The sequence below is a fragment of the Oryctolagus cuniculus genome, chromosome 13 (assembly GCF_051225735.1).
Source record: "Oryctolagus cuniculus isolate XC-2025 breed Fujian yellow rabbit chromosome 13, ASM5122573v1, whole genome shotgun sequence".
NCBI lineage: Eukaryota > Metazoa > Chordata > Mammalia > Lagomorpha > Leporidae > Oryctolagus > Oryctolagus cuniculus.
This window is the reverse complement of record NC_142879.1, coordinates 1,348,352-1,368,372: the sequence shown is the minus strand read 5'-3', so window position 1 is coordinate 1,368,372 and position 20,021 is coordinate 1,348,352. Positions and strand designations below refer to the sequence as shown.

General features: G+C 61.9%; 1 protein-coding gene across 2 annotated transcripts in view; it reads left to right on the top strand.

The window, feature by feature from the left end:
- The first annotated feature begins 604 nt into the window (after positions 1–604).
- The window catches only part of NMNAT2 (nicotinamide nucleotide adenylyltransferase 2), a 56,333-nt gene continuing 36,916 nt past the window's right edge, over positions 605–20,021 (top strand). Inside the window, exon 1 of one of the 2 annotated variants that reach the window (XM_051841411.2) lies at positions 605–899. In XM_051841411.2, coding sequence (XP_051697371.1) covers positions 815–899 — 85 coding nt within the window. In that variant the 5' untranslated portion in view covers positions 605–814. Of the gene's footprint in view, positions 900–19,371; positions 19,489–20,021 lie in introns of those variants that run through there. The other variant, XM_089311963.1, reaches the window with a different exon arrangement.

Below are 20,021 nucleotides of genomic sequence, written 5' to 3'. Positions count from 1 at the left end.
AAAGCAGCGGAAGGTGGCCTGAGTCCTCGGGCCCCTGCAGCCACGTGGGAGACCTGGAAGGAGCTCCTGGCTCCTGGCTTCATCTGGCCCAGCTCTGGCTGCTGGGACCATTTGGAGAGTGAACCAGTGAGTGGAAGATCGATCTCTCTCTCTCTCTCTCTCTCTCTAACTCTGACTTTTAAATAAATAAATAAATCTTAACAAAAACAAAACCCTTTTGGGGGCAGGCATTTGGGGCAGCAGCAGTGAAGACACAGCACGGGGACGCTGCAGGCCGTAACCCACACTGAGTCCCTGGGTTCCAGTCCGCTCTCTTCCGATCCAGCTCCCTGCTAAGGGGCACCCTGCGAGGACACAGGTGACGGCTCAAGGACTTGGGTCCCTGCCACCCACGTGCGAGACCCAGATGGAGATTCTGCGCGCGCACACACACCCGGCATTTGGGAAGTGAACCAGCAGATGGGAGATCTCTCTCTCTGCTCTCGGTCTTTCAAATAAAGGAAATAAAGGAAATCTTGACAAGGCTTCCGGGGTTGGGGACAGAGCTACGCAGCGGGGAGGGAGGAAGCGGGCTCAGAGGCGGGAGGGGAGGGCGCACGCCCGGCTCAGGCCCGGCCTGCGGGAGCAGCAGCCGCGCACACAAAGGCGCCGTCCGGAGCCGCAAGCGTTAAGGGAGGCGGGCGTGACGCGGCGTGCGTCTGGAGCGGCTCCCGGAGGCTCAGCCTGCGCCGCCGGCCTCGCCTTCCTTTCTCCGTCCGCAGCTCGGCGAGACGCGGCCAGGGGCGCCCCCAGCCCGCGCGGGGCCCGCCGCACCATGACCGAGACCACCAAGACCCACGTCATCCTGCTGGCCTGCGGCAGCTTCAACCCCATCACCAAAGGGCACATTCAGATGTTCGGTGAGTCCCGGGTGCCGGCGGGAGCCGCGCGCGCCTCGGAGGGCGCGGCCCAGGTGCGGTGGGGGCGGGGAGGGCCGGGGCTGGGGGCGGCGAGGCGCGGGCGGGGCCGCGGGCCGGGCGCGGGGAGAGACGGCGCGCGAGTCCGCGGGGGCAGCGGCAGGGCGGCTGCTGGAGGGGCGCGCCGCGGGGCCGCGGCTCGGGCGGCGCCCAGGCGGGTCCGGGGCTGTGGGAGCGATGGGGAGGGGGCGCGGCCTGCGCGGGTCTGGCGGCGCCGACGCGGGCGGGGAAGGGAGCCGCGGGGGATGACGCGGGCCCAGATGGGCCGAGGCTCGGCCCAGCGCGGCGGTGGCACCGGAAGGCTTGCTGTGCGTGAGAGCGGGCGCGTGAGCAGGTGTGTGTGTGTGTGTGTGTGTGTGTGTGCAGGTGGGCGCGTGTCGGGGATGAGACTGCGTGTGCCTGTCTCAGGGTGATGTGAACGCTCTGTGTTCGATGCGCGTGTGAGCAGGTGTGTGTTGGGGGCCAGGGGATGTGAGCATGTGCGTGCGTGTTGGGCGATTGTGGATGTGTCTGTGCGTGTGGTGGCATGTGACTGTGTTGGGTGACTGTGGATGGATTGTGTGTGTGTCGGTGATATGTGAGTGTGTACATGTGTGTTGGGTGACTGTGGATGGATTGTGTGTGTGTCGGTGATATGTGAGTGTGTACATGTGTGTTGGGTGATTGTGGATGGATTGTGTGTGTCAGTGGTGTGTGTATGTTGGGTGTTTGTGGATGTGTTTCGTGTGGGTGTCGGTGGTATGTGAGTGAGTGTGTGTTGGGTGCTGTGTGTGAGCAGGTGTGCCAGTGTGTGTTTGGGGTAACAGAGAGTGGAGGGGCTGCTGGCCGCTGGCCAGGGGTTCACAGGGCAGGGAAGGAGGCAGCCCTGTGGGAACTGGGGTACATGGCGCAGCCTTGCAGTTGCTTGGGAGGGACCCGGGGCGCGGAGCCCACGTAGGGAGCCTGAGGGAGGGGTGCGGAGGTCCTGAGAGAAAAGGATCTCTGAGTTAGAAGTGGGTGCGTTCAGTCGGAGCAGCCGGCTGCTCTCCGCACGCAGTGGTGCTGACGCCGGCCTGGGGCGGAGCGGAGCTGCTGAGCGCCGGCCCCACCAGGAGACCCAACGGTTGCAGGGCCAGGCCAGCTGGGAAGGCCTGGCTGTGGATGACCCTCCCCCACCCCTCCAGCCTCCGCGGGTCTCACCGCGAGCTCAGCCAGCTTTCTGTGCGCTGACGCCGCCCGTTCCAGCATTCCCAGACCCCACACCCGCCCAGGGCTCCAGAGGAACCCCTGTGACCGGGAACAGGGGCTCCCACGTTATTCCCCTCTGCTGCCCGCGTCCTGGCTGCTTCCCCTCTCTCCAGAAATCTGCAGGGAGCTGGCAGGTGCACCTCCCTTCTCCTTGTGGCCGTGGTGTGGGTCGCCCTGTGGTTTTGGATGACCAGATGGACAGCTGACCCTGAGGTCTGTGGGTTGCGTCCCGCGGAAGAGTTTGGTAACCCGAGGAAGATGGCCGGTTCCCGGGTTCCCTGTGAGCTTGGCGCATGGACCACGGGAACGTGGGCGTAGTGGCGGCCGAGGGTTGCGCAGGTTACAGGCAGAGACTTGACTGCAGCCATGATTGACATGGTGTTGGGACTGAGGCCCAGGGGCGGCTCAGTCCTCAGAGCTCCTACGTCCAGTCGTCCAGTCGTCCAGTCGTGGGGCATGGCCCTGAGAGGGCGTGATGGCCCGAGTCATTTGCACACGTCAGCATGTGAGGGGCAGGCGGGACAGGACACAGAATGCACACTGAACACTGTTGTGGGAGTTTCCTGTTGAAATCTTTGCGCTCTTGATGACTTGTGTGTAGCGAAGCTGCGGCTGCAGTACCGCTCGTACCGGTGAACCTCGAGGCAGACGCGGCCAGCACGGCCCGGGACCTTCTCTGGACGCTGCGTGGAGTGCAGGCGGCGGGGCAGGCCGGCCCTGCCTCCCCGACTCCCCCGCCGGGGCCTCTGTGTGGCTGCGGGAGGGTTGCCGCCGAGGCTGACTGGTTATTCCACGCGCACTCCGTTCCTTCACACACACACGAGCAGATGAGAAATAAATTGGCCATCAGCTGAGTGAGATTTCTAACTATGCATTTCCTTAAGCACTTTCCCCATCTCTGAAAAAAAAAAAAGTTATCCATGAGCTGTGTCCTCCTTCTAAATGGCTCTTTAAATTTCTTCCCCTACAACACAGGACTAATTAGTACAATTAAATTATCGAATTTTCTGTAAGGTGCCTGAGATTTCTAATAAAATTTTAAGGAGTAGACACACGCACACGGAGGACTTGACAGTTGGAAGCCTTTCGTAGAGCTCCTGTGTTCTGAAATCCATTGCTTAGCAAGGAAAGAAGAGAAAGACCACAGACGAGAGCAGAGGCAGGTTCCGGCGAAAGACCGGCCCCTCGTGGGCGTGCAGTGGCTCTTGGAACAGTTCTCGGGGTCTGTCAAAGGCTTCGGAGTGAGCTCCGTGCTCCGGGGCAGTGGGTGTTATCCTGCTTGTGACTGCAGAAACATAAAGGAAAAGCATAACCCTTGTGATGGAGACGTTGACACAAGCTCAGCTGTAAAGTGTGTTTGGGGCTGGCGCCGTGGCACAGTGGGTTACTCCTCCGCCTGCAGCGCCGGCAGCCCATGTGGGTGCCAGTTCAAGTCCCGGCTGCTCCACTTCTGATCCAGCTCTCTGCTATGGCCTGGGGGAGCAGTAGAAGATGGCCCAAGTCCTTGGAAGGAGCTCCAGGCTCCTGGTTTTGGGTCGGCTCAGCTCTGGCTGTTGCGGCCATCTGGAGAGTGAACCAGCGGATGGAAGACCTCTCTCTCTGTCTCTCCCTCTCATTGTCTGTAATTCTACCTCTCAAGTAAATAAATAAAAATCTTTAAAAAGAACCTGTTCAGGCAGGAATAAAAGTTTCTGGCCAGGTGAACCTCCGCTGGTGGTAATGTTAGCCTAGAGCTGTTGTTTCAGTCTGAGTTCTTAGTTTCTAAAACAGAAAGTTACAAAAGTGCCCCCCCACCCCGGGTACTTGAAGACAGACCTGACATTAAACACGTGTGCTGGTGACAGCCAGCCTGCCACTGGGGACTCAGAGAGCCTGTTTGTTTAACAGATTCATTTATTGGCTTGAAAGGCAGAGAGACAGAGACAGAGAGAGAGGTCTTCCATCTGCTGGTTCACTCCACAAAAGGCTGCAACAGCGAGGCCTGGCCAGGCCAAAGCCAGGAGCCAGGAGCTCCGTGTGGATGTCCTGCATGGGTGCAGGGGCCCAGGCACTTGGGCCGTCTTCCGCTGCTTTCCCAGGCACATTAGCAGGGAGCTGGGTCAGACGTGGAGCAGCTGGGACTCGAACCTACGCCCACATGGGATGCCGGCACTGCAGGCAGCGGCTTAACCTGCTGTGCCACACTCCTGGCCCCGGGGAGCTGGTTTGAGTAGGAAAGGAAGAACTTAGAATAAACCTGTTTTGCTCTGTTGTCAAGTCAGAGGGGTGCGGGGGCTGTCCTACTAGAGGATCACCCGGCACCCGGCACCCAGCACCCGGATGCCGGCAGAACAACCAAGATCTCCGGTTCCTGTTTCCAGATGCTTCATGTTGTACAGGGGGTCTTTGGCGAGAGTCGTGGTCCCATCCTGTTCCTCCGAGGGGGTGGCCGGGGGGCTCCTGTGCCTGCCAAGGGGCCGGAAGGGCAGCGCCGGTGCTGCGGTAGCCACCGTGAGAGAAGCGAGGTCGAGCTCCGCGTGCAGAGACCTCACGGAAACCAGGGCGCTGCTCGGCACTCTTGGAACGCTTCCGGGAGCGGTCACTCGGCACAGCAGCGTCTCAGTGTGTCTCTGTCGTGGGAGCCCACGGAGGAAGCCAGTGTGTGTGGCTCACAGTCTGGAGGTCAAGAGCATGGCGCCACGTGTGGCGAGGCCCCGGCTGTGCCGTGACCTGGCAGAGACAGACGGAACCAGCCTGGAGCTCGAGGACAGCACCGCGAATCCCTGCCAAGGCTGCTGCACCTGCCCTGGGTGCCACCCCGGCACTGCCGGGCGGGGCCGAAATTCCCATACACGCCCCTTTGGGGGCCGCACTGGGCTGCATTCGGGCCCTAAGCTGGGCAGTGTGATGCTTTGCACCCCTGTCGGATGGCTGGAGGCTGTCACTCCCCTTTCGCTTGGTCAAGGTCAGAAGCAAAAATCAGCGCAGAACCAGGTTCTGGACGCCTGGCCTCTCATCTGTGGTTGCTGCGGTGCCTGTGGAAGGAGCCATCTGTGCTTAGCTGTCAGCCGAGGGGACGAGAGCCGCCCAACGCAGGCCAGCGACGAAATCGGCTCGGTAAAGCGTCTCTTGCCGCGTCTCAGCTGAGAACGAGCCAGGAGCGCTTCTCTTCCGGTTAGCTTTCCTTGCAGTGCTTATTTAACCCCACCCAGCCCCCTGCTAGCTGCCGGCTTCCTCTGCCGGCTCCTCTCCCTTCTTCAGCAGCGCCGGCCCCGAGCCTCCATGCCTCCTTCGCTCCCACGTCCGCTTGCTCCTCCCGGCGTTCGTGGCTTGTTCGTCACCCTGTGAGCAGAGAATCGGAGCCAGGTCTCCCCGCTGGCCTGTTCCCGGCACTGGCGTGGGGCAGGCTCTCCGTGATCGTCCTTGAATGAACACGAGATGAGTGAGCGTCAGATCTGTGCTGCGAACAGAGGAACGGACCCTGTACGAGAGCAGGTCCAGGATGATGTGGGGGAGGCCAGTGGAGGCCGGGGCGGGGGCCGCCGAGGCTCCTGGGTCCTGAGCAGGAAGGCGTGGCGTTGTCCTGTTGTCCTGGGCTGGAAGTGACTGCCCAGTTGCAGTTTGGGTGTGGACTGGGGAGGGCAGGGAGCTGGTGGCTGGTCAGGCACGTTGTCCCAGCAGGTCGGAGTTCAAGCCAGAGAAGGCGGTCACTGGCCAGGGAGGTGACAGATCCGCGTGGGGGGTGTGGGGGCTGCGTGATGCTGACGCAGCCCGGGGTGGTTTGTAGGTTTCTGACCGTGAGGCTGGCTGGGGCGCCCTGGGGTGGAGTCAGGTAGGGGTGGGTGGGGGAACATCCCACCTCTTGCTCCGAGCCTGGAGGTGTGCGTTCCAGCCAAGCACGGAAGGGCAGAAGGAAACATCCCAGTCTCCGTGGTGCGGGACAGCTGAGCCTCGCCCTGGGAGCTTCCGGGGCTTCTCGTCTTCCTCAGGACAGACAGACAGACTCACAGATGTCAGGGACCAAAGGCCGGGGGCGGGGCCTCCTGGCTCGGGCGTTTCTGGTATGGAGAGGGACAGAGCGGAGCCTGAGACGCTTGTTCCACGCTGAGGCTGTGGGCTTGGGAGCTGCTGGCACCGTTCCCAGAGCCATTCGCAAGCCAGCTCTCCCGGAGGTGCCTGGGGCCTCCCTGGGTCGGGGTCAGGGGTCAGGGGTCAGGGGTCAGGGGAGGTCGTGGGTCACCTGTGGCAGTGTCACGGGCGGGAGCTGTGTCTGCCCATGACACACGGAGAATGGGCGGAAAAGGAAGACTGGACGTTTTGCTCACACGAGCCATGGCTTCGTTTGCTTTTCCCGCTGAACTGACCGACCGGGTCTCAGAGCTACCGTGAGAGGTGGGTTTCTTAGAGAACCCCCCACCCCCAAACCAAGGGGCGGAGCCGAGAGGAGGCTGCTGAAACAAAGCAATATTTACTTTCCGTCTCTTCTCTTCCCTCTTTATTTGAACCTGTTCTGCATATCCAAGCTTCCCCGCTTAGAATACCAGATCTACGGCCGCGAGCCTTTTGAGACAGTCTGCGGTGGGGCCGCGCTGTGGCGCAGGGGTAAGCCCCCGCTCAGGGTCTCCACACCCATTCTGAAGTGTGGGTTCGAGTCCCAGCTGCTCTGCTCTGACCCTGCTCTCTGCTGATGCAAACCTGGACCCCAGCCGCCCACGTGGGAGACCCAGATGGAGTTCTTGGCACCGGGCCTCTGCCTGACCCAGCCCGGTGTGGTGGCCATTTGGGGAGTGAACAGAGAGCTCGTTCTCTGTCTCTCTCTGCTAGTCTGCCATTCGAGTGGATGAAAAATAAAAGAAGCGTTTACAAACTAAAAAGCAGAGTTTGGGTGAGCACCTGGCCTGGGGGTTGAGGTGCCGGCGAGAGTATCCTCCCCCACCGGAGCACCTGGGCTCCATGCTGGCCCTGGCTCCTGGCTCCACCCTCCGGCTGATGCGGAGCCGGGAGAGGCAGCGACGGCTCAGGCGGGGGGTCCTCGCCACGCCACGGGAGGCCTGGATTGAGGATTCTGACTCCTGGCTTTGGCCGTAGCCCAGCCTTGTGGGCACTTGCGGAGTGAATCAGTAGGTGGCAGTTGCTTCTCCATCTCTGTCTCTCAAACACACACACACACACACACATACACACAAACAAAGAAACAAACCGACCGTGGAGCTGGCTCTGTGGCATAGAGGTGAAGCCGCTGCCTGCAGTGTCTACCTCATATGGCGCTGGTTTGAGTCCCGGCTGCTCCACTTCTGATCCCGCTCTGCTGTGGCCTGGGAGAGCAGCGGAAGAGGGCCCAGGTCCTTGGGCCCATGGAGACCCAGAGAAGCTCCTGGCTCCTGGCTCCTGGCTTCAGCCTGGCCCAATTCTGTCCTGGCTTTGGCCTGGCTCAGCCCTGGCCATTGAGGTCATTTCGGGAATGAACCAGTGGGTGGAAGATCTCTCTCTCTCTCTCTCTCTAACTCTGCCTTTCAAATAAAAACTTAAAAACTTACATAAACAGCTTGATGCTTCCCAACACAAGAAATGATGACGCTGCGGCAGGAGGAGCTGCCCGACCCCTGCACGACGGGGCCCCTTAGACGGTGCAGTCACCGTGCGTCGGCGGGAACAGAGGGTCAGCTCGCATTCTGTCCCGTGGGACACCTCGGAATGTGTGACATCGAGACACAGCTCTGCCCCGTCCCCGGTGTTAGCCCGGCGCGGGGGCAGCTCCACGGTCAGCACTCAGGAGGTTTGTTTGCTGTGATTTTAGAAATTTACTTGAAAGAGTTACAGAGAGAGAGAGGGAGAGAGAGAGGGAGAGGGAGAGAGAGAGAGAGGGAGGGAAAGAGAGAGAAGGAGGGAGGGAGAGAGAGAGGAGAGAGGGAAGGAGGAGAGCCCTTCCATCTGCTGATTGACTCCCCAAATGGCCACAAGGACAGGGGCTGGGCCAGGCTGAAGCCAGGGGTCCATGCACTTGGGCCATCTGCTGCTGCTTTCCCAGGTGCATTAGCAGGGGGTGGGTGGGAAGTGGAGCAGCTGGGACTCGAACTGGTGCTCACATGGGGTGCCAGCCTGCTGTGCTGTGTGCCTCAGCGCTGGTTCCGTCCTAGAAGTTTCAGATCGTCCTGCACTGCCCAGAAAGGCCTGCACCACGCAGGGGAGCACGCTCAGTGTGTCTCACAATCAGCTGTGTGTTCATGTGTGTGCACATGTGTGTGCAGGCGTGTGTGTCAGTGTGTCTCAGAATCAGCTATGTGTGCATGTGTGTGTGCACGTGTGTGTCTCAGAATCAGCTGTGTGCACGTGTGTGTGCATGTGTGTGCAGGCGTGTGTCAGTGTGTCTCAGAATCGCTGTGTGTGCACGTGTGTGTGCATGTGTGTGCAGGCGTGTGTCGGTGTGTCTCAGAATCAGCTGTGTGTGCACGTGTGTGCACGTGTGTGCATGTGTGTGTGCACATGTGTGCATGTGTGTGTCAGTGTGTCTCAGAATCAGCTGTGTGTGCACATGTGTGTGCATACGTGTGTGTGTGTGAACAGTGCTCAGCTCACAACACTTCGCTTGAGCAAAGAGTTTCAAAGCGTTCCTCAGGCCCGGCGGTGCAGACTCGGACTCGGGCGCGGGGCCGGAGCTTTGCTGGTGGACGGTGGACGTGGCGCTGTCTCCGTGGTGCAGCCACGGCTTCCGTGTGCCGGGAGCTGCCTGTTGCCCAGGTCGTTCTTGCAGGCTCCACCTGCGTGGCGCACTGGCTTCCTTCAGGACCGTCAGTCCTGCCGCAGACGTGGCTGAGTTTAGAAAGGTGTCTCAGCGGCTCGCACAGCGTGGCCAGCGCTGCCTGGGGCCGGCCGCCGCCCCGGCCCGCGGCTCACACAGCGCCTCGGCTTCCAGGCTGTGCACCCTCGTGCACCCTGCTGTCGGCCTCCAGGTGGAGCTGCCGTATCTGCTTCTTCAGACCTACAGCCACTGGGCTTTTCCATGAAAGTGACGTCTTGGACGCGTGCGCCAGCCGGGCACCCCGTCATTCTGGGGGTGCGGGGAGCGAGGAGGAGTGGCCAGGGAGCGGGACCCATGCCGAGCCCTGGCGCAGTGGCAGAGGCTGCTGCATACAGGCCTCACTCAGTGTTTGCCGGGGGCGGGGGCAGTGGCCTCGCCCCAGATTCAAACCGACACACGTGGTGACTCTCACAGGGCCACAGACACGCGTGCCTCACGGGGCCACAGACACGCGAGCCTCACGGGGCCACAGACACGCGAGCCTCACGGGGTGACAGACACGCGAGCCTCACGGGGCCACAGACACGCGAGCCTCACGGGGCCACAGACACGCGAGCCTCACGGGGTGACAGACACGCGAGCCTCACGGGGCGACAGACACGCGTGCCTCACGGGGCGACAGACACGTGAGCCTCACGGGGCGACAGACACGCGAGCCTCACGGGGCCACAGACACGCATGCCTCACGGGGCCACAGACACGCGAGCCTCACGGGGCGACAGACACGCGAGCCTCACGGGGTGACAGGGCACGCGAGCCTCACGGGGTGACAGACACGCGAGCCTCACGGGGCGACAGACACGCGAGCCTCACGGGACCACAGACACGCGAGCCTCACGGGGCCACAGACACGCGAGCCTCACGGGGCCACAGACACGCGAGCCTCACGGGGCGACAGACACGCGTGCCTCACGGGGCCACAGACACGCGAGCCTCAGGGGGCGACAGGGCACGCGTGCCTCACGGGGCGATAGGACACGCGAGCCTCACGGGGCGACAGGGCACGCGAGCCTCACGGGGCGACAGACACGCGAGCCTCACGGGGTGACAGGGCACGCGAGCCTCACGGGGCGACAGGGCACGCGAGCCTCACGGGGCCACAGGGCACGCATGCCTCACGGGGCGACAGACACGCGTGCCTCACGGGGCGACAAACACGCGAGCCTCACGGGGCGACAGACACGCGTGCCTCACGGGGCCACAGACACGCGTGCCTCACGGGGTGACAGACACGCGAGCCTCACGGGGCGACAGGGCACGCGTGCCTCACGGGGCGATAGGGCACGCGAGCCTCACGGGGCCACAGACACGCGTGCCTCACGGGGCCACAGACACGCGTGCCTCACAGGGTGACAGACACGCGAGCCTCACGGGGAGATAGGGCACGCGAGCCTCACGGGGCGACAGACACGCGTGCCTCACGGGGCCACAGACACGCGAGCCTCAGGGGGCGACAGGGCACGCGTGCCTCACGGGGCGATAGGACACGCGAGCCTCACGGGGCGATAGGACACGCGAGCCTCACGGGGCGACAGACACGCGAGCCTCACGGGGCGACAGACACGCGAGCCTCACGGGGTGACAGGGCACGCGAGCCTCACGGGGCGACAGGGCACGCGAGCCTCACGGGGCCACAGGGCACGCATGCCTCACGGGGCGACAGACACGCGTGCCTCACGGGGCGACAGACACGCGAGCCTCACGGGGCGACAGGGCACGCGTGCCTCACGGGGCGATAGGGCACGCGAGCCTCACGGGGCCACAGACACGCGTGCCTCACGGGGCCACAGACACGCGTGCCTCACAGGGTGACAGACACGCGAGCCTCACGGGGTGACAGGGCACGCGTGCCTCACGGGGCGATAGGGCACGCGTGCCTCACGGGGCACGGGGGCTGCTCCTGACACCTGCTGCAGCCCCGCCCACTCCGTGCTTCAGATCGGCCTCCTGCAGCCGCCTGGCGGGGGCAGAGCACGGCCTGCGCACCTGGGCCTGCTGCACTGCTGGTTCCCGGCTCCAGCCTGGCCCAGCTCCGGCTGCTGGGGGCATTTGGAGGAATGAAACGCGGGTGGAAGACCTCAAGTGAACGATAAAGACATCTTTAAAAGAGGCTGAACTCACTTCTACAACGAGCTCACACCATGACCGTGACGTGGAGCCTCTTCCCGACACTGGTGCCTTCGGGATTAAGTTCCCAGCACACAAACCTGGGGCTCGTTCAGACCGTAAAGGGCCGGTACTGGGAGCCCGACTCCTCCCAGCCCCCGTGAGCCCATGCACCCCGAATCTTGGGGGCTCATTCAGACCATAAAGGGCCAGTGCTGGGATTCAGACTCCACCCGGCCCCCGTGAGCCCGTGCACCCCGAATCCTGGGGGCTCATTCAGACCATAAAGGGCCAGTGCGGGATTCAGACCCCGCCCGGCCCCCGTGAGCCCGTGTACCCTGAATCCTGGGGGCTCATTCAGACCATAAAGGGCCAGTGCTGGGATTCAGACCCCGCCAGGCCCCCGTGAGCCCGTGTACCCCGAATCCTGGGGGCTCATTCAGACCATAAAGGGCCAGTGCGGGATTCAGACTCCGCCCAGCCCCCGTGAGCCCATGCACCCCAAATCCTGATGACCCTTCCCCAGGCAGCTCACTAGGGACCTGCCACTGTGACTTTGTTGGAACAGTTTGCAATTATTACTTCTGTGTCACTCTTTGAAATGAGGAGGTTTTTCTTTTTAAAAGTGATTTATTATTTTTTAAGTTTTCTGAAATGGAATTGTACCTTATACAGGCCATGTCTATGGGTGGAATAACTAAGTGAAAAGTTTTACTGATGTGCAGTTCATCAGAATGACAAGAGGCAAACAAATAAACAGAAGCCCCAGAGCTGTGACCCTGTGAGAAGTGGCTCTAACTCGCCCTAGGCCGTGGCCCAGCAGGGGGCGCCTCTGTCCAGGTGCTCACACCCCTGCCGTGGTCCAGCAGGGGCCGCTGCTGTCCTGGTGCTTAGATCCCCGCCGTGGCCCAACAGGGGGCGCCGCTGTCCTGGTGCCCAGGCCCCAGCCATGGCCCAGCAGGGGGCACCTCTGTCCTGGTGCTTGGCCCCCCCGCCTTAGCCCAGCAGGGGGCGCTGCTGTCCTGGTGCTTAGATCCCGGCCATGGCCCAGCAGGGGGCACCTCTGTCCTGGTGCCCAGGCCCCCAGCATGGCCCAACAGGGGGTGCCACTGTCCTGGTGCCCAGGCCCCCACTGTGGCCCAGCAGGGGGCGCCGCTGTCCTGGTGCTTAGATCCCGGCCATGGCCCAGCAGGGGGCACCTCTGTCCTGGTGCCCAGGCCCCCAGCATGGCCCAGCAGGGGGCACCTCTGTCCTGGTGCCCAGGCCCCCAGCATGGCCCAGCAGGGGGTGCCGCTGTCCTGGTGCCCAGGCCCCCACCGTGGCCCAGCAGGGGGCGCCGCTGTCCTGGTGCCCAGGCCCCCACCGTGGCCCAGCAGGGGGCGCCGCTGTCCTGGTGCTTAGATCCCGGCCATGGCCCAGCAGGGGGCACCTCTGTCCTGGTGCCCAGGCCCCCAGCATGGCCCAGCAGGGGGCACCTCTGTCCTGGTGCCCAGGCCCCCAGCATGGCCCAGCAGGGGGTGCCGCTGTCCTGGTGCCCAGGCCCCCACCGTGGCCCAGCAGGGGGCGCCGCTGTCCTGGTGCCCAGGCCCCCACCGTGGCCCAGCAGGGGGTGCCGCTGTCCTGGTGCCCAGGCCCCCGCCGTGGCCCAGCAGGGGGCGCCGCTGTCCTGGTGCTCGGGTCCCCCGGGCTGTGTCTCTGGCGAGTCTGTAGCTTTTGGACAGGTGCCTTCCCCGCTGCTTGCCTGGGCAGTCAGAACGCAGGGAGCCTTTCCTTGGACACTGGCTTCTGTTTCCTTCTTCTTAACATTTTATGTGAGACGTTTAAGTTGACAGATCCCATTGCCCCATTAACATTTCATGTTTGTATCTTCCTTTGTCACAGTTGATAAACTACATCTGCTTCCACTGTTTTTTTTTTTTTCTTTAAGATCTATTGATTTATTTGAAAGGCAGAGTTACAGAGAGAGAGAGAGGGAGAGAGAGGGAGAGAGAAAGAGAGAAGATGAGAGGACTTCTATCCTCTGGTTCATTCCCCAGGTGGCCGCAATGGCCAGGTTGGGGCCAGTCTGAAGCCAAGAGCCAGGAGCTTCTTCCGGGTCTTCCATGTGGGTAGCAGGCCCCAAGCACTTGGGCTGTCTTCCGCTGCTTTCCCAGGCAATTGGAAGGAAACTGGATCGGAAGTGGAGCAGCCGGGACACCAACTGTGGCCCCCGTGGGATGCGGGTGTTGCAGGCTGCGGCTTTCCCCGCTGTGTTGTTACTTTTGAGAATTGCCTGTTCAGGTCTTTGCCCATTTCCCAACTGGATCGGCTTACTTTTGCTGTGTTTTTTGAGTTGCTGGTACAGTCTGGGTTTCCGTCTTTTGCTGGGTAAGAGCTTGCAGATATTTTCTCCGGATCTGTAGGTTGTCTTCACTGTCGTTTGCTTTCCTGGTGCAGAACCGGCTGGGTTTGGTTCACTCCTTTTCCTCTGGTTTTGCTCTTGCTGCCTGTGCTCTGGGGTCCGGGCCGAGGAGTCAGCCCTGCACCCACCCCCGAGTGTCCTCCCCACGTCTTCTAGCAGCTGTGTGGTGCTGGCTGTGCATCCAGACCTTCGGTCCACGTTGATTGAGTCTTGTGTGGTGGGAGGAAGGGATCTGGCTCCGGTCTGCACACACTCCGGTTCTGCCGGCACCACCTCCTGGACACACGCGGTCGGTTCTGCCGGCACCACCTCCTGAACACGCGGCCGGTTCTGCCGGCACCACCTCCTGAACACGCGGCCGGTTCTGCCGGCACCACCTCCTGGACACTCATTTTTCCAGTGCATGTCCTTGGCTCCTTTGTCAGAAACCTGTTCACTGTATGCACGTGGATTCACTTCTGGGCTCTGTTCTGTCCCTTTGCCCTCTGGGCCGGTTTCTAGGCCAGTGCCGTGCTGTTTCAATCACTGTAGCTCTGCAGTGTGCTTTGAAACCAGGTATATGATGCCCCCTGCTTGATTTTTTGTTTTTTGTTTCTGCTCAGGGTCGCTTTGATGTTCTGGGTCTTTTCGCTTCCCTGTGAACTTTGGGAACAAAAAGAATGTTGTTGGTATTTTGATAGGGACTGCATTGCATCTGTGGTTTGGTTTAGGCAGTGTAGACGTTTTGACGATGTTAATTCTTCCAAAACCGTGAGCAAGCTATTCTGTGTGCGCGTGCATGTGTGTGCTTGCATGTGAATATGTGTGCATACACACATGTGCGCACATGTATGTGCATGTCTGTGCGTGTGTATTGTGTGTGAGTGTGTGTATGTGTGCGCGTGTGTGGACACTTGTTTTTAGCTCTACTACTGGAGGTCTTAAACAAGTTCTATTCTTGCTATAACTAACTCTTTCCCTAGACTTCTAAAATTATTATTGGAGCCAGCGCTGTGGTGCAGCAGGTTAACACCCTGGCCTGAAGCACCAGCATCCCATGTGGATTCTGGTTCGAGTCCCGGCTGCTCCACTTCCCATCCAGCTCTCTGCTGTGGCCTGGGAAAGTGGTGGAAGATGGCTCAAGTCATTGGGCCCCTGCACCCGCGTGGGAGACCTGGAAGAAGCTCCTGGCTCCTGGCTTCGGATCGGCGCAGCTCTGGCCATTGTGGCCATTTGGGGAGTGAACCAGCAGATGGAAGACCTCTCTCTCTCTGCCTTTGCCTCTCTGTAACTCTGCCTTCCAAATAAGTAAATAAAGAAAGAAAATATTATTATATCATTTCTAATACCCAAATAAGTGAGGGATTTGGTTTTCCAATACTCTAGTGTTCAGTACATTTTTTTAAAAAAAGATGTATTTGTTTATTTGAAGGGCAGACAGAGAGAGAGAGGGAGAGAGGTCCTCCATCTGCTGGCTCACTCCCCAAATGGCTGCAACAGCCAGGGCTGGGCCTGGTTGAAGCCAGAACCAGGAGCTCCATCCAGGACTCCTGTGTAGTTGGTGGTAACTCAGGTGCTCGGGCCACCATCTGCTGCTTCCCAGGCACATGGGCAGGGAGCCAGATGGGAAGTGGAGCAGCTGGGACTGGAACCAGCGCTGTGCTACGGGTGTGGCCTCCGGCTGGGCCACAGCCCCTGCCCCATGTTCTTCGCGTTTGTTCGCCCAGTACTTTGGTTCCCCGGAGCCCCAGCCGGAACCACATCGATGTCCGTGCTCCTTTGGAAATGTCTTTGTGCCAGTAAGTGCAGCGCAGACGCCTGCCCATGCCGGCGTGGCCCACCCTGGGCTGGAGCCGCCCGGAGCCGTTACCACTGAGGCTGGCTCATGAGCTGTGCTCAGTCTTTGCAATAAGGAGTAGAAAAAAATCAGAGAGTGAGACCCAGTGTCAGCCAGAAGTGAGAACGGCAGTGAAACCTGGTGCCTGTGGATTCCAGCCGCGGCGGCTTCGTGTATCGGGAACCAGTGTAGCCGAGTGCGGTTTTGAAGTCCTGTACCTGTCATGCCACAAGGGTCAGTTTTCAGGTGATCTGTGATCTCCCACGCAGTGGGCCACGTTGCCAGGGTGGACCCAGCCCTGCCCTTCCTGTCCGCTGATGAACCACAGGGCCCTGACCTGGGACTGCGCTTGGTGCCCCGGAGGCCATGTTTCTCTCGTGCAGGAAACCAAAGTGGGCGGTCGGCCAGCCAGCCACGGCCCAGGGCCAGCCAGCCACGGGGGCTGCTTCCATGTTCACACAGTAGAAGAAAACACAGCTGAGTGACCTTGTGTGACCTCCAAGCGCTTTGTGACATTAAGGTCTGCTTGCTCGTAAGTGAGGTGCCCCGGCACATGGCCACACTCATTCACACGTGGCGGAGGTGAGTGGTTGCCAAGGGTGCCCGTGGACAGCGAGGTCTGACCTGTTCACCGTGTGGCCCACCCTGCGCTGGAGCCGCCTGGAGCCGTTACCCGCTGGGGCCGGCTCATGAGCCGTGCTCAGCCTATGCCGCGTCTCTGACGGCCCATTTAGGCAGCAAGTGCAGTCTGCATTTCAGTGGCGCCTCCCCGGCCGCTGGGCTCCTCCTGGGCTCCGCTCTGGTGGACAGCAGCGTCCCTCCCCGGCATGGCCACGCCCTGGCTCACGGCCAGCTCGTCCTTTAGAGTTCGTGCTCCGTGTGTGTTGTCCGGGGGTGAAGACATGAGCACGCGGCCTGCTCCGCCGATGCCACCGCGACTTCCGCACCGTCTCGCCGGCCTCTGAACTCGCCTGGCACTTGCCCGGGGCCTCTGGTGCGGCTCTGAGCCCACCGTGCCCGGGCGGCAACCACTTCTGTCCAGGCTTCCCATTCTCTGCCAACTCGAGCCCCGATGTCACAGCTCTAATAGCTGCAGATGTCGCCTCGCTTCTCGCTCATTCACTGCATGTGAAGTGGCCCTGGTGCTGTGCTGGGGGCCATGGGGGCGCAGACGTGGGCTGGGGGCCATGGGAGCGCAGACGTGGGCTGGGGGCCGTGGGGGCGCAGACGTGGGCTGGGGGCTATGAGGGCTCAGACGTGAGCTAAGGGTCATGGGGGCTCAGACGTCGGCTGGGGGCTGTGGGGGCTGAGACATGGGCTGGGGGCTGGGGGGGCTCAGATGTGGGCTGGGGGCCATGGGGGCTCAGATGTGGGCTGGGGGGCTGTGGGGGCTGAGATGTGGGCTGGGGGCCGTGGGGGCTCAGACGTGGGCTCAGAGGCCCTGAGGGCTTAGACGTGGGCTCGGGCCTCTTCTGGCACATGCAGTGACCCTCTGGGCCAGGCTGGCAGAGGCAGGTGCAGGTCTGGGGATCCTGCCCAGAGCAGCTGAGCGTGGAGGGGCAGAGGACACTGAGGCCATGAGAGACGCTGTGGACAAGTGCAAGGACAGAGCGAGGAGAAGCAGAGCAGGGCTCTGGGGGAAGCAGGGGCTGGGGACAGAGAAGCACAGAGCTGCTGGTGCAGGGCTGTGTGACCGTTAGGGGCAGAAAGGGGCTCGGCCCAAAGGGACCAGCAGCCTCCGCGTCACAGAGGCAGGCTCAGAAGAGGCGCACACAGCGCAGGCGGTGGGAGGGAGGAGCCGAGAAGCAGTCCTGAGGCCTCCGTGCGCTGCGGTGCCCGGGGGAATTCCTGCTTGCAGGGCTGTGGCCGCCGCAGCGAAGCCAGGTGACCTTGTGGAACTGCCACAGCCCGTAAGCCCCAGTCTCCATCCCTCAGCCCTGAGGAGTGACATGGCTTCCCGGAGCATCTCAGAGGGAGACGGCGCCGGGACGTCACCAGTGGCATCCAGAACCCTGCTCCCCTCTCCCCCGGGAGAGGGGCCTGGTCCTCTTACGGCGGGGGGGGGGGGGTGTCACCGCCTCTCCAGCCCAGCCCCCGCCCCAAACGGCCACAAAAGCGGGGCTCCCAGGCTGCTGCCAGGGGCCCAGGGCCCCGTGTGAAGCTCCCACATGGCAGGGGCCCAGATACCTGTGCTGTCTTCACTGCCCCCCCCCCCAAAGGCACGCTGGCAGGAGGAGCTGGATTGGACGCAGAATGGCCAGGCCCGGAATCGGTGCTGCGCTGGGGGATCAGAGTTGTGGGGCCGCTCAGCTCACTGCACCACGCCAGCCCCTGGTTTGTTCTGCAAGTGTGATCTCTGTTTTGTGTATTACTGAAAGATGTATTTATTTATTTAAAAGTCATGGTGATGGGGTAGGGGGAGAGACGTTGACGCATTTTCCACCTGCTGGTTCACTCTGCAGATGCCTGCAGAGATGGGGCTGGACCCGGCCACAGCTAGGAGCCCAGAGCTCAGTCCTGCTCTCCCGCGTGGCTGGCGAGGACCCGAGGGCTGGGGCCTTCCTCTGCGGCCTCCCAGGCTCAGTGGCAGGAAGCTGAGGGCTCCGTCCTGGCACTCCCGTCCCGCCAAGCGGTAGCTTAACCACCGTGCCAGATGCTCACCCCTTGCTTTGCTCTTTCGAAGGGATCTTGGAACGCCGCTGTACGGCGTTCGGCCTCGCTGTCTTGAGGCTTGTTTCCAGGAATGAGTGACTCTCGTGTTGATTGCTTTGCTTTGGCCTTTGGCCGCTCGCGTCTGTGTCAGCTGTCTTCTGTAGGCACTGGGCTCAGCACAGGCAGAGGTCTTCGGGGCACGAGACTCGCCCTGTGCCTGCTGTTATCTGTGGGGTGGCTACAGGGGCCCAGCATAGTAGCCGGACTTTGTAACAGTTTGTACCTGGGATTCAGGACTTTGTAACAGTTTGTGCCTGGGATTCTTTCCTGAGGGCTGGCTTGAAAACCCCACCTAAGCAGGGCGGGTCTGAGTGCGGCCCCTCCCCGTACTGCTTTGCTCATCTGGCCGTTAGCGAGCTGGCATCCTGGGCGTCCTGAGGGCAGGCCCAGTGCCCTGTCCACCACCTCGGTCCCTGGCACAGTGCCTGGCAAACAAGCAGCTAAGAGCCACACAGGCTCCTGTACCTTACAGGGCGTCAGCGTATCAGAGGGGCCGTGGGCAGACCTCCGCCACAGCTCCCGCCTGCTGCCCGAGCCCGTGGTGGAGGGAGGGCCTGCCGTGCCCCCAGCTCAGCAGCGGGTGCGTCCCTGGGACACCCAGGCTTGCGATGCTGCCTGGCCACACCCCTCCATCCGCAGACCGGGCTGCGGCTCTGCCTTGGGCTGTGTGTGTCCTCTGGACCCCTGCCTGCCTTCTTCCCGAGCTGTCTCTACAGGGGCGTCTTTAGAGTGTTCTGGAGACGCTGGGCACCCTTCCAGAATGTGCTGGGCCTCAGCCGTGTTGGCAGCTCACGCCGACGGGCACCCACTTTGACAGTTTTTCCTGCACCTGTTCCATATTTCTGGTGGTGTTGGTCACAGCTTGAGCCTTTGTATCCATGGGGCATGGGAACCATGACCCCCAGGGGGCCCAAAATCCACGCATGCTCAAGTCCCGTATGTAAGTGGCGCAGTGTTGGCATGGGGTCTGTGCACATCCCCCTGCACACTAGGAAACCAGTACACTGAATGCTGGGTGTGTCGTTGGTTCCCTGTGCTGTGTGGACAGTGACAGGCAGGAACACGCCCAGGCTCTGTACCCAGAGCTCGCGTTACCGGGACTCCTTGGAGCTGCGGCTGGCGAGCATGCGTGCGGGGGCTGAGGTGGCTGAGTGTACCCGGCGTCCAGCCCACAATCCCGCAGAGCACCTGCTCCCCACCGGGGCGGCAGGCTTGCCACAGGCAGCGTCTCTGTGACTCTCCCAGGAGTCCCTGTCGTTCTCTGGGCCAGGGCTGTACTGGTCCAAGGCCTGGACGGCAGCATCAGAGGCCCCTAGAACATTCTGGATGGTTCTCGGTTCTGGAGTTTACCAGCTGTGCACGCCGGGGTGAGACTGTTCGTCTGGGCGCCTCGGTTTGCTCATCTGCTGGATGGGTGTGCAGCAGTCCTGGAAGCACAGAATCCATGAGGCCCGGAGCTGAAGTGTGTGGGTGCGCAGGGCTTGTTACTGAGGTAGGTGCCCGCTGTTAGCATGACGGCCGGCCCACGTTGGCTTTTCCCTCCCGGGCAGAGTTAGGGTTGGTTTTGGGGGTGACTTGTGCTTCCTCAGCTTGCAGAGGTCAGGGGAGGGGAGACCCAGGCCTGGCGACCCCCAGACCAGAGTGGGCACCCAGGGAGCTACTGTCCTGCAGCCTGCACGGTTGGCTTCCTCAGACCCTTCCTGCGGCTGCCCTGGCTCTCCGCGCTCTCGCCAGGCCCATCTGGGCCCCCCGTGGGGTGCCTGCTCCCGTGATCCGCTGCGCCACCACGCTGCCATCCCATCCGCCAGCAGCCCCCCGAGGGCCCCCCAGAGCACAGGGCAAGTGCCCACGTCCCGAGGGTTTGGGCTGGAAGGAGAATTTGAAGTAAGGACGGAGCAGGTGGGCGGCTGCTCATGCACATGGCACCTGTGCCAGGGACGCAGCGGGTGCTCGTCTGAGCGTCCAGGCCACAGGGCCGCCCTTGTTTTAGAAGCCGTGCTGTCTGTTCGTTCGCACGAGGACGGC